The sequence below is a fragment of the Erythrolamprus reginae genome, chromosome 7, assembly GCF_031021105.1.
Source record: "Erythrolamprus reginae isolate rEryReg1 chromosome 7, rEryReg1.hap1, whole genome shotgun sequence".
NCBI classification, from domain to species: domain Eukaryota; kingdom Metazoa; phylum Chordata; class Lepidosauria; order Squamata; family Dipsadidae; genus Erythrolamprus; species Erythrolamprus reginae.
In genome coordinates this window covers 25,414,039-25,428,290 of record NC_091956.1, presented here as the reverse complement: position 1 = coordinate 25,428,290, position 14,252 = coordinate 25,414,039, and the positions used below count along the sequence as shown (strand labels likewise).

The 14,252-nt window shown below is 43.1% G+C and overlaps 1 protein-coding gene across 2 annotated transcripts in view; it reads right to left on the bottom strand.

Annotated features, from left to right (window-relative positions):
* Positions 1-14,252, bottom strand: part of CRACD (capping protein inhibiting regulator of actin dynamics) — a 209,351-nt gene that overhangs the window by 54,912 nt on the left and 140,187 nt on the right. For both annotated transcript variants that reach the window (XM_070757216.1, XM_070757217.1), the window contains exons 3-4: positions 9,568-9,736; positions 2,829-2,964 (exon numbers count right to left, since the gene is read on the bottom strand). In XM_070757216.1, the coding sequence (XP_070613317.1) occupies positions 2,829-2,948 (120 nt within the window). In that variant the 5' untranslated portion in view covers positions 2,949-2,964; positions 9,568-9,736. The remainder of the gene's footprint in view (positions 1-2,828; positions 2,965-9,567; positions 9,737-14,252) is intronic.

Sequence of the window (14,252 nt, the reverse complement as noted above, 5' to 3'; positions counted from 1 at the left end):
TACAGCTCATCTGTTTGGAATCCATATCGCATCTCAGACATTAACACCCTTGAAAATGTCCAAAGATACTTCACCAGAAGAGCCCTTCACTCCTCCACTTGAAATAGAATACCCTATGAGACTAGACTTTCAATCCTGGGCCTAGAAAGTTTAGAACTAAGACGCCTTAAACAAGATCTAAGTATTGCCAACAAGATCATACGCTGCAACGTCCTGCCTTTCGTCGACTACTTCAGCTTCAACCACAACAACACTAGAGCACACAACAGATTTAAACTTAATATTAACCGCTCCAAACTTGACTGTAAAAAATATGACTTAAGTAACCGAGTTGTCGAAGCGTGGAGCTCATTACCGGACTCCATAGTGTCATCCCCAAACCCCCAACACTTTACCCTTAGATTATCTACAGTTGACCTATTCAGATTCCTAAGAGGTCAGTAAGGAGGGAGTACAAGTGCACTAGAATGCCTTCCGTCCCCTGTCCTATTGCTCTCCTATATCTCCTATACCTTTCTTCTATTCCTATATCTCTTCTTCTACTCTTTCGTTGATATGTTCTATTACTATATCTTCTTTTCTATTATTTCTTAGATATATTTTACTACGAGTATCTCCTCTATAACCTTCATCATGTATTTTACTATGTGTATATAGATATATACCCACTAAACCCTCTTTGTGTATTGGACAAAATAAATAAATAAAACAAAACATCCTATGTAGGGGGATGGTTAGCTGTTGATCGGAGATAAACAACGACACCAGCAAAACCAAAAAACCAACTGAGGACTTATCCATCTCGTTCAGTTGTTCCACCCCCAGAATTGGCCAACAGCCATTTTTTCAGGGTAGGAACAGACAAGATAGTTTTGTATCCATCCTTTTTCCATTGCAATGCTGAGCTTCAAGCATGTTTTCCTTTTGTGGCTTTAAAAAACCCTTTTATTCCTTATGTCCTTATGTTATTGCTCTTTGTCAATTTTAGCTGGTACGTGCTATTTAACTACAGACTAATCCCAGCAATTATTGTAATGCTAAAATAGCACAATGATAGTTAAAAGTTGATTTGCTAAACAGAAAGTTGGCATAAACTTTTTTTAATCACTGTTTTTCTTTAGTGGTGCACTATTTATCCTTTATCCAGTGTTCTGGAGTCTCCAATCACTTGGGTTAAAAAAGGTTTTATCTTGCTCACAGAATGAATTTTCCTATAAGTGCCTGGAGAAAGGATGATATGATGTACTATTATTATTATTTAAAAAGAAGCTCATGAATAAATAGCTAGTTCAGAGAGCAGAATAGAATAGAATAGCATAGAATAGAATAACAGAGCTGGAAGGGATCTAGTCCAAGCCCTTGTTTAGGCAGGAAAACCTACATCACTTCAGACAGACTACAAAAATGGTGGAAGGTCTTAAGCATAAAACGTATCAGGAAAGACTTAATGAACTCAATCTGTATAGTCTGGAGGACAGAAGGGAAAGGGGGGACATGATCGAAACATTTAAATATGTAAAAGGGTTAAATAAGGTTCAGGAGAGAAATGTTTTTGATAGAAAGGTGAACACAAGAACAAGGGGGCACAATCTAAGGTTAGTTGGGGGAAAGATTAGAAGTAACGTGAGAAAATATTATTTTACTGAAAGAGTAGTAGATGCTTGGAACAAACTTCCAGCAGACGTGGTTGGTAAATCCACAGGAACTGAATTTAAACATGCCTGGGATAAACATATATCCATCCTAAGATAAGATACAGGAAATAGTATAAGGTCAGACTAGATGGACCATGAGGTCTTTTTCTGCCGTCAATCTTCTATGTTTCTATAGAATAGAATAGAATAGAATAGAATAGAATAGAATAGAATAGAATTTTACTGGCCAAGTGTGATTGGACACACAAAGAATTTGTTTTGCTGCACATGCTCTCAATGTACATAAAAGAAAAGATTGTCAAGAATCATAAAGTACAATACTTAATGATAGTTCGTGTACAAATAAGCCATCAAATCATATTAGGACTCAGCCAATATAAATTGTAAGAATAGAAACAACAAATTTACAGTCATACAGTCATTTGTGGGAGGAGATGGGTAGTGGGAACGATGAGAAGATTAATAGTAGTGCAGACTTAGTAAATAGATTGACAGTGTTTTGAAAAGCAATAATAATAGAAAGTGCTGAAAGACATAGAGCACACAACCATACAGCCAAGCTCAGAGAGCACCAAGCTCAACCCTGGGCTACAAATATTCCCTTTGGTTGGTAGTGTGGACAGTGTTTCATTTCCTTCCTCCTTTCCAACTGACCTCTAGAGCCCGGGTCTCCAAACTGACCAATTTTAAGACTTGTAGACTTCAACTCCCAGAATTCCCCAGCCAGCCATGTTGGGGAATGTTTGGAGAACCCCTGCTCTAGAGTCCCTTATTTATTTATGACCATGAGCCGAGGTGGTGCAGTGGGTAGAGTACGGTACTGCAGGCCACTAAAGCTGACTGCTAGATCTGCAGGTCAGTGGTTCAAATGTCACCACCGGCTCAAGGTTGACTCAGCCTTCCATCCTTCGGAGGTGGGTAAAATGAGGACCCGGATTGTGAAGGCAATATGCTGGGTCTGTTAAAAAGTGCTATTGCTAACATGTTGTAAGCTGCCCTGAGTCTAAGGAGAAGGGCGGCATAAAAAAATCAAATGGATGAATGAATGAGTGAATGAATGAATGAATGAATGAATGAATAAAATGCAATTACATCTATGATGTATACGATGTAATCAGAAAGCAGAAAAATTCAAACGGTTACATGGAAGCACCAAAGTTTGCTCATCGTTACCTGAAGAGTTTTGACTTTGCCAACGAGATTGTCTTGTGACATTGCTTGAATCGACTCTTCGCTCTCTGTTCGCCCATCAGGCATAAAAATACTCTCATGGGAGAAGGCCCTTGTTCCCATGCTATAACTGGGAGACCTGAAAAACAAATTGGATACATAGGATTTTAGGCATGTCCTAAATTATCAACACAATGGGCTACTACTGCTTGATTTTCTTTCTTTTTTCCTCCCCAGCAACCAGGTTGTTTTTCAATGTCTTTGAATATATAATTCATATTTTCCCGAGAAGAATTGATTTATTATACCTTTACTTTCACTGCTTAAATAATAGGTATGCATCTGTTTTTAATTCCAGAGCTCCTATACAAGCTGCTGCCAATTGATAATTTGCATTACGAAAGGAAAATGTCTTGGTATATGGAGACCAATTCTGATGACCCTATGCCAGTGTTTTTCAACCAGTGTGCCGTGGCACACTAGTGTGCCGTGAGACATGGTCAGGTGTGCCGCGAAGCTCAGAGAGAGAAAGAAAACAAGAGAGAGAGAGAGAGAGAGAGAAAGAAAGCAAGAGAGAGAGAAAGCAAGAGAGAGAAAGAGCGAAAGCAAGAGAGAAAGAAAGAAAGAGAGACAAAAAGAAAACAAGAGAGAGGAAGAAAGAAAGAGAGAGAGAGAGAGAGAGAAAGACAGAGACAAAGCAAGAGAGAAAAAGAAAATGAGAGAGAGAAAGAAATAAAGAAAAAGAGAGAGAGAGAGAGAAAGAGAGAGAAAGAAAGCAAGAGAGAGAGAAAGAGAACAAGAGAGAGAAATCAAGCAAGGGAGAGAGCAAGAGATAGATAGAAAGAGAGAGAGAGAGAGAAAGAAAGAGAGGGAGGGAAGGTGGGAGAGAAAGACAGGGAGGGAGGGAGGGAGAAAGAGCAAAAAAGAGGAAGGAAGGAAGAGAGAGAGAAAGAAAGAGGGATGGAGAGAGAGAAAAAAAGAAGGGAGAGAAAGAAGGAGGGAGAGAGAAATAGAGCGAAAGGGAGGAAGAGAGAATTTTTTTTGTCCAAACTTTTTTTAGCTGCCCCCCCCCCCAATGTGCCCCAGGGTTTTGTAAATGTAAAAAATGTGCCATGGCTCAAAAAAGGTTGAAAATCACTGCCCTATGCCATGAATTTTGTTCAATTTTAACTGTATTTAAAGCTGATTATGTTCAACCCCATTGTAATTTTGCCTTGTCCCTGCCCATTTCTTTGCTGCTTGCAACTTCCATGTGTGACCTAAAAGACAAATATGGTTCTTGACTAGTGATGGGCGAACCCAATGGTGTTCGGGTTTGGCAAGTTCGGCTGAATTTTACGCAAAATTTGGCCGAACCCAAACCGAACCCGAACGGGGAATCTCTCCCATGAAGAGATTCCGGGGGTGGAGCTTTGACGTCACCGGCAGGTTGCTAAGGACGCCAAGGTGATCACTTCCTGGATTCCATGGAATCCAGGAAGTGATCGCCTTGGTGTCCTTAGCAACCTGCCAGTGACGTCAAAGCTCCGAACGCCGAACACAACCCCGAACTTTGCCTGAAGTTTGGAAAAATTTCATGTTCGTGTTCGTCATACCGAACACCGCAAAATTCGGTACGGACCCAAATTGTGCGGGTTCAGTTCGCCCATCACTATTCTTGACTTGAAAGAGACTGAGCATCTTTGGCTTAAACATTTGCCACAAGAACATCTAGTGAATATGAAAAGGAACAGCTCTGTAGAAGCAGTTTATTCAAAAAGCTCATTATCTGGCATTAGAGGCAAACTGTGGCCTCTTCTACACTATAGCTTGATCATAATTGATGAATGCTTATGAGGGTTGCTATAGATACAGTAGTGGGTTCTACTTGACTTTGATACTGGTTTGGGAATGGGAGTGCTATGATATCCGGGTGACTGGGCCAAACATCCAGCTGCCACCGCTACTGGTTTGCTGTACCAGGTCGAACTGGTAGCAACCCACCACTGGTATGGTACTTCTTGACTTACGGCCACAATGGAGCACAAAATTTCTGTTGCTAAGTGAAAAATTTGTTAAGTAGATTTTGCTCCATTTGTTGGTTGTTACCTATAAACCCTACAGGGTTTAGGACCAGGTTATCTACGGGACCATCTCTTCCCTCGTGTATCCCAGAGGCCAGTCAGGGCTCACAGAGTTTGCCTTCTCCAGGTCCCATCAGCCAAGCAATGCAGTGATGGCGAACCTATGGCACGGATGTCACAGGTGGCCCGTGGAGCCATATCTGCTGGCATGCGAGCAGTTGCTCTAGTTCAGCTCCAACGTGCATGTGTGTGCCAGCCAGCTGATTTTTGGCTCACATAGAGGCTCTGGGAGGGCGTTTTTGGCTTCCAGAGAGACTCCAGGGGGATGGGGGAGGACATTTTTACCCTCCCCCAGCTCCAGTGAAAGTTTTGGAGCCCGAGGAGGGAGAAACATGAGCCTATTGGGCCCACCAGAGGTTGGGAAACAGGCCATTTCCGGCCTCCAGAGGGCCTCGGGGGGGGGAGCTGTTTTTGCCCTCCTCAGGGTTGAATTATGGGTGTGGGCACTTGCACATTCGGCATCTGAGGAAAAAAAGGTTCGCCATCACTGCCCTAGGAGAAGAGCCTTCTCTGTGGTGGCTCCAGCCCCTTAGAATTAACTCCTCCCAGAGATTCACACTCCTTCCACTCTCCTGGCCTTTGGGAAAAATGTTGAAGACACATCTTTGTTGGCAGGCTGGGGGCTGTGGAATATAGACACTCTGCTCCAGCCCACGTTATGGCAGAGATAGGGATGAATGTGATTGAATGGTTTTATTGACATGGGCTTTTAGGTATGTTAAATTAGATTTTAGCATGTATAATGGATTTAGTTTTATATTGGCTTAGTTTTCATGTGACTCCGGGGATGATGCCAATGGTTGCAAATGTGAAAAACTATCATAAGTCCTTTTTTCTCGCACTGATATAACTTCGAACAGTCGTTCACTCTTATAACTTGACAATTAGCTGGACTTACCAGAAATAGGATCTAGACTCTATAGAATAACCATCTCTGTGTGGGTGACAGCTTTTCCATATCTTTCCTCCTGATGACTGGGAAATTCTGGGATTTGAAATCCACACGTATAAGTTTGCTGAGGTTTAGAAGCTCTCTTCTACAAAATGAGGACACCCGATTTGTTGCAACTACACACAAGTCCTGGTGCTCATCATTCTCTGGATTTGTAATATGAAATTCATTGGAGGACTACATCTTGCTTTCTGAAGAGTTCTATTGCATGTAGTTGTATTTTTGTCCCCTTCCTTTTATAAGCATCTTTCTGATATGGACCTGATCATGATATGGACCAGTGGAACAGCTTGCCTTCAGAAGTTGTGGGTGCTTCATCCATTACTCGACGAATTCCCTTCCAGAAGAGGTCATGACAGCTGGCATCCTGCATAGCTTCAAGGCAGGATTAGACAGATTCATGGATGCCAAGTGTATCGGTGGTTATTGAAGCGGATGTCCAAGTGCCGCCTCTATGTTGGTTGAGGCGGGCAGGATTCCCTTGGGTACCATTTGTTGGGGGTCAAGGGAAAGGGAGGGTCTTGCCTTCTCTTTCTGCCCAAGATCCCCAAGTGCAATTGGTGGGCCCCTGTGTGACACAGAATGCTGGACTCGATGGACTTTGGCCCGATTCAGCATGGCTCTTCTTATGTTTTTATGAGGCTTTTAAGAAGAGACTGGACAGCCACTTGTCTAAAATGGTATAGTGTCTCCTGGTTGGGCAGGTTGTTGGACTAGAGGACCTCTGGCTCTATTCTAAATTGAATTTAATCTACATTAGAAACAGGATTCCAAATATGGCAATATAACTGTGCTGTGGTCCTACTGTGCTTTGCACAATTCCAAGAACACGATCGTTCCAAAAAGATCAAGTTGTTATCACCTATTTTTAGAGTGCAGGAATCTGCCTCCCACTCCCATGTCGAAGCATGTACAAATAGAAATGAGAAAACGCAAAAGATGAATAATGTTATGGGTGGGCCTGGATACGGATGCTTTTCTAAGATTACTATTCAAAAATAAGGTTGTGTTGTGATTATTGGTATCCTGTCATATCTTAGAAAAGAAAAGAAGCAAGAATAAATATATATGCTTGGAGCAAGCTCCCACTATGTGCTCAATAGCCCTTAAATGGCATGGTAATGCTATGACAACTGTTGCCAGGATACTCCTTAGACCACAGCGATTATCACATCCAAGGACAAATTAACAATAGAATGTTATTAGAAATTTAATATACAATTGTGTCTTGCAAAGCAGATTCTTTTTAGTCTTTTGATTGTTGCTTCTATTTTTTATTAAATAACTGCCTCTATACTACAGCAACCTGCAACAATTGTGGTCTATGTAAACAGTTCCACCATACAAATTTACTTTAAGTGATATAGTAGGTCAGTGAGGGCGAACCTTTTTTCCCTCGGGTGCCAAAAGAGCATGTGTGCGCACTATTGCACATGCGTGAGTGTCCACACCCATAATTCAATGCCTGGGGAGGGCAAAAACAGCTTCCCCCACCCCCTGGAGGCCCTCTGGAGGCCGGAAACAGCTTGTTTCCCAACTTCTGGTGGGCCCAGTAGGCTCGTGTTTTGCCCTCCCCAGGCTCCAAAGGCTTCCTTGGAGCATGGGGAGGGTAAAAACGCCCTCTGCCATCCCCCTGGAGGCTCTCTGGAAGCCAAAAATGCCCTCTCAGAGTCTCTGTGTGAGCCAAAAATCAGCTGGCCGGCACACACATGCATGTTGGAGCTGAGCTATATGATTCTGTGTTCCACCTGTGGCATCTGTGCCATAGGTTCGCCATCACTGTAGTAGGTAATGGTATCATTATAGCCAGTGGTTCCACTTACCTTCTCTACCAGTTTGCATCATGTCAGAAGTGCTCGTTTTGTGCGGGTATACTCTCTTTACTCACATGCGCATGCCTACATCATTTTATTTATTTATTCATTCATTCATTCATTTATTGGATTTGTATGCCGCCCCTCTCTGCAGACTCGGGGCGGCTAACAACAGTAATAAAACAGTATATAACAATATAACAATATCATGTCGGAATTACCCTCTGCGCATGAATAGAAGCCTTTGCGCATGTGCAGCGGGTTCATTTCCAGCCAGTAACCGGAGGACAGGTTTGGGGGCGTGACCAGCCGGCCATTGTTGCCAGTTAGGCGACAGGGGGAAATTTCCGCTACCAGTTCAAGCAAACCAGTACGAACTGTTAGGAACCCACCAGTGATTATAGCATTTTCTTACCAATTTGAGATTTGACTGACATCAGCAAAATCAACACATGAGCAGTAGCGGGTTGCTACCGGTACGGCATAAGACAGTGATGGGAAACCTTTTTTTCCCCTCTGGTGCCGAAAGAGTGTGGGCATGCGTTGTTGTGCATGCACGAGTACCCACACCCATAATTCAATGCCTGGGGAGGGTGAAAACAGCTTCTCCCCCCTCCCAGAGGCCCTCTGGAGTCCACAAACAGCCTGTTTCCCAACTTCTGGTGGGTCCAGTTGTTGTGGTTAGCTCTGGCCCAGCTCCTGCCCCAAGGACTGTAGATGTGGGGGAGACATCCACATGCTGCAGGCCTGTTTTGCTCCCGGTGGAATCTGCTGATGAAGGCTCCTCTGACCAAGAAGACATGAGTGACAGGGAGGAGGAGAGTGTGGCAGACAGCTCAGAAGGAGATCAATTATCTCTCTCCTCCTTGGATTCAGAACAAGAGTTAATGATACAGCCACGCATGCGGAGAGCGATGCATAGGCAACAACAACTGAGATATTATTATCAAAGAAAATGAGGCCACCTGTGGTTGGGTGGGGCTGTGGTAATTAGTGAGGCTGCTATAAAGAGCAGCCTGTGGGTTTGGCCATTGTGGAGGATTATCTGATCATTGTGTTTTGTGCCTGCCTTACTGACTTCGACCTTGGTGTGTTGCTTTTTCCCCGCTTTGAAACTAAAGCAGAGCAAAGGGTGTTTCACTTTGTGAAAGAAGAAGGACTGTGAATTGCCTCACATCTGCAAGCTAAGTATCTCAGAACTGATAAGGGACTTGTACAAATTACCAGTTTGTTTGGAGATGAGTGCTCTTTTCTATACAAAAAGAGGGCTTAGTTTAAGTGAATTTTCATTATAAAGAACATTGTTTTGAATTTTCAAATGTGCATGTGTCTGAAATTTGTATCTGAATTTTTGGGAGGATTCTGCCAGAGAGCTTGACAGAACACCAGTAAGCTCGTGTTTTGCCCTCCTTAGGCTCCAAAGGCTTCACTGGAGCCACTGGAAGATAAAAACACCCTCCTCCATCCCCCCCGGAGGCTCTCTGGAAGCCATAAATGCCCTCCCAGAGCCTCTGTGTGAGCCAAAAATCAGCTGACCAGCACACCCATGCACATTGGAGATGAGCAAGGACAACGGCTCGCATGCCAGCAGATATGGCTCTGCATTCCACCTGTGGCACTCGTGCCATAGGTTTGTCATCACTTGTCTGAGACCCCGCATCTGTACCGATCGCTGCACACACAGCTTCAGTTATCTTGTGTGCACGCATGTCCCAGTGTGTTTTTGTTTCTGCGCATGCACAGGAAGCAAAATCTTGCAAGGGGATGCATGCGCGCAAGAGATTTTGGTGATTTTTGCTTCTGCTCATGCATGTATTCAAGTCAGCAATGACAGCATGCCAAAATTTCATTACCTCAAGCCATTGTTGGTCTCTTCATCAGACGACAGCGCACTGTTACAGACGTCTCCGATGGAACTGCTCGCCTTCAACTTTGCGGTCTCACGATCTGGCGAGGCCTCTCGTTTTTTCCTCCTTCCAAACAACTTTTTGAAGGGCTGAAATTTACTGCCCTTTTTCTTATCTGCAGACAACAAGGCAAATAGATGTAAAGGCTCATCATCATTTCATTTGCAAACATTCTGGGCTAAGAAAAACTTAGTTAAGAAGATAGCCAAAAAAAGATGGAAGTCCAAACCAGTCAGAGGCCTATGGAAATATTTAGACAATAAAAGTACAGTGGTACCTCTACTTAAGAACTTAATTCATTCCATGACCAGGTTCTTAAGTAGAAAAAATTGTAAGCAGAAGCAATATTTCCCATAGGAATCAATGTAAAAAGCAAATAATGTGTGCAAACCCATTAGGAAAAAAACGAAAGCTCGAAATTTGGTGAGAGGAGGAGGAGGAAGAAGAGGAAGACAGTCGCTGCCCAGAGTGAAGGGAGCGTTTCTTTTCTCTGGGCACTGGCAGAGGTTTATTCCCTGTCCAAGCGCCCAGAGAAAGGAAAATGCTTCGTTCGCTTTGGACTGCCAAAGCCTCCTTAAGCGCCCCCGAAAGTCTCCTCTGGCAGCCCAGATGGCCAGGATTAAAGGGGAAATGGCAGGAAACTGGCCGGGCCTTCGTGCCACTCTCAAATTTCCTAGGAAATTTTTCCGGGCTCGGATTCTTAGGTAGAAAATGGTTCTTAAGAAGAGGCAAAAAAATCTTGAACACCCGGTTCTTATCTAGAAAAGTTCTTAAGTAGAGGCGTTCTTAGGTAGAGGTACCACTGTCCCTCTGTATATTGCAGTTGAAAACCCTATCTTGCAAAAAAAAAAAATCATTAAAAATGTGCACACTGCAGTGGGGGTTTTTCCTCTTCACTTTTTATAAATAGTAGATATTGGGTCAATATGATTATTAGAAAGAGGCCTCCTCATCTGAAATATCTGTTCTTGTTAATAAGGATGAGAAAATGTATAACTATTTGTAAAGGGAGGATAATTTATCAGGACTTTAAAAACAATCAGTGTCCTGCTGGAGTGAATTTTTTATGCTTAATGTTGGATGTTTGGATAACTTTTCCCCTTTTTTGTACATATTTTTTTCTTTTTTAATGTGTGTTGTTATTTTTGGATGTACATGTATTTTTCTGGGGGGGTTTCCGGTTTGTATTTTATTCCCATTGATAAAACATAATAAATATATATATTTAAAAATATTCATCCTTTAGTGTTTAGATGATTGAGACACTTCTTTAGAGAAATGGTGGAAGACTATTTTCAACAATAAGAATGCTTCAGTGGTATAAATCTGAAAGAGGAAAGGCTTTATTTCGACTTTTGTGGCATTAGGCATGACTTTTTGCTCATCTTCCTAAAGGAATGGCAAGGATGATAGCAGTCAGCCTTATCATCAGTAGCGGGTTCCTTACCAGTACGGGCCACTCTGCGCACCACTAACGAAAACCATGCGCTGGAAGCAAAATTTTGCAAGGGGATGCACGCAAGAGAGGGATTTCCACATGCACTGAAGCAAAATCTCGCTGGGATGCACCCACACTGGTAGTGGTGGTGAGTAGGAACCCTCGCCTGCTTATAAAGTAAGAACTGATGGCAAATTGTAATTCAGGTCTTGTTTTTGTGTATCAATATGAAGCCTTGCCTTTATGAGCACCTACCCATTTCCCCGAAAATAAGCCCTCCTCCAAAAATAAATAATTTCCCCAAAATAGGCCCTCCCCTAAAAATAAGCCTTCCCCCCAAAAAATAAGCCCTCCCCCAAAATATTTAAATTCATGTGCAGCTTGTCCCCACCATTTCTCCTTGTTAGGGTTGTGCTTATTTTGGGGTTCAAAGAAATATAAGACAGGGTCGGGGAAACATGGCAGCAACCACTATCTCAATACAGTGATCCCTCGATTTTCGCGATCTCGTTCTTCGCGAAACGCTATATCGCGATTTTTCCCACCCGATGATGTCACTCTCTTCCTTCCTTTCTCATCTTTCTTTCTCTCTCTCTTTCTCTATCTTGCTTCTTCCTCTCTCACACTCTCTTCCTCCCTCTCTCATCTCTTTCTTTCCTTCTCTCTCTTTCTCTATCTCACCCCCTCTTGCTGGCGGGCGGCGGGCGGGCGGCGGGCAGGCGAGCGGGGGCATCAGCGAGGAAGACCCAGGGAAGGTTCCTTCGGCCGCCCAGCAGCTGATCTGCTCGGCAGCGCGGCAGCAGCGAGGAGCCGAATCGGGGTTTCCCCTTTGCGTGGGCGGCGGGGAAACCCCGATCTTCGTCTGCTCGCTGCTGCTGCGCTGCCGAGCAGATCAGCTGCTGGGCGGCTGAAGGAACCTTCCCTGGGTCTTCCCCGCCGCCCACGCAAACTCCACCATCTGCGCATGCGCGACCATGAAAAAAAGGGCGCGCATGCGCAGATGGTGTTTTTACTTCCGCAACCCTACATCGCGAAAAATCGATTATCGTGAGGGGTCTTGGAATGGAACCCTCGCGATAATCGAGGGATCACTGTATAGACTGTGTCCATTGAACTATTTATGGTGCATTAAAACATTGACTCAGTTCTCAGTTCATTGGTTAGTACAAGTGATGTCACGGGTAGGCAAAGGATTTACACTAAAAGTGTGCCTGTTCTCTGTTCTCTGAAAGGCCAGCTGCAAGGACCAGGGGCCATATAATCTTATACTGACTGTATAAATGATGGGCATAGCGGTGGCCTAGAGGTGGAGCTATTGCCTTACATTCAAGAGGCTATGAGTTCAGTCCTAGGTAGTGGCACATATTTCTCTTTCTGGACACAGTGAGTAAATATCAGCTGCGAACTCTGCATTGATGACAAGAAGGGCATCTGACCACTAAGCACTCAGCTGCCCCGACTCCACCCCCATGTAAGGGATTGTGGGATAATTAAAAGACAAAAAAAATTGGTGGGCATGACCCACATAGGACAGGGGTCTCCAACTCCACTGGCCATAAAGCTGCCATCGTTTCCCACCTCTGCTCTAAGTGGTACAATGCTAATTTCCCACAACTTAAAACAAGTGACGTACAATTTATTTATTGTATTTATTTTATTTTTATTTATTTTTCAAATTTATAGGCCACCCTTCTCCTAGTGGACTCAGGGCGGTTTACAGCAATAAAAATGATTACAAAGTTAAAATACCCCAGTATATAGAATAAAACAGTAAAAATTTAAAACCCGATATAAATGTCATACAGTCATCACTCATTCATACTACTGGCCGGAGCGAAGAACTATTGCTCAACGGCCCCAGGCCTGCCAGCATAATTGTGTTTTCAGCGTCTTTCAGAAGGTACGGAGGGTGGAGTTGATTCCAGAGGACCGGGGCCACAACAGAGAAGGCTCTTCCCTGTGGTCCCGCCAGCTGTCATTGCTTGGCTGACAGGACCAGAGAAGGCTGACTGTGTGCAACCTAACTAGTCGCTGGGGCGTATGAGGCAGAAGACAATCCCATAAATAATCTGGTCCTAAATCATGGAGGGCTTTATAGGTAATAACCAACGCAGTTCATTGCTATCCAAAAAGATGCTCCCTCAAAATAAATATGAGTACAGTGTTCCCTCGCTTTTCGCGGGGGATGAGTTCCGAGACCGCCCGCGAAAGTCGAATTTCCGCGAAGTAGAGATGCAGAAGTAATTACACTATTTTTGGCTATGAACAGTATCACAAGCCTTCCCTTAACACTTTAAACCCCTAGATTGCAATTTTCCATTCCCTTAGGAACCATTCAGATTATTACTCACCATGTTTATTTATTAAAGTTTATTAAAAAAATATTTATTAAAGGCAGACGGAAGTTTGGCGATGACATATGATGTCATAAAGTGGGGAAAACCGTGGTATAGGGAAAAAACCCGCAAAGTATTTTTTAATTAATATTTTTGAAAAACCGTGGTATAGACTTTTTGCGAAGTTCGAACCCACGAAAATCGAGGAAACACTGTACTTAAAATCACTTAACAGAATCTCAATTTATGAATTCAAACAAGTATCACAAGAGCTAACAGTAGAGCAATCGCCATCAAAAATGTAGTGATCGCAGATTAATCTCCTGGATGATGCCAGTTGACAGGTATGGGGGTGAATTTTGTAGTAACACCTTATAAAATACCTTAGGGTTGTCTACTGCATGATCAAATTATAGGCCAGCTATTAATCTTTCCATCTTTGTGGATCTTCATATTACTGTGGAAAATCATGTTAAAGCATCTGCCCTCTGTTTTGATAAGAGTAAGATCAATAGACACAGTGTATGCCAGCCTAATGGAAAATAAGGCACTTGCTGAGATTTAAAACCAATTAACCAGAAATGTATATAATATGCTTCTCCTTTTAGAGCTAAGTGAAGAAAAGCTAAAACTTAACTTTGGCTTTGTTGAGCTATTGCAAAACAGGATGCCATAAGTCATCACTGCAAATCCAAAACAGCACTGATAAATGTGTATAGCGTAGCCTATACGAGTTTGCTAGGGCTTGGCAAAGATGCTTTCATATTGCAACATGGGCCTTATTTATACAATAAGAATCTAGTTCTAATATCTTTTTCATTTTAATTAATACATAATATGCTTTTATTAACGCTGGC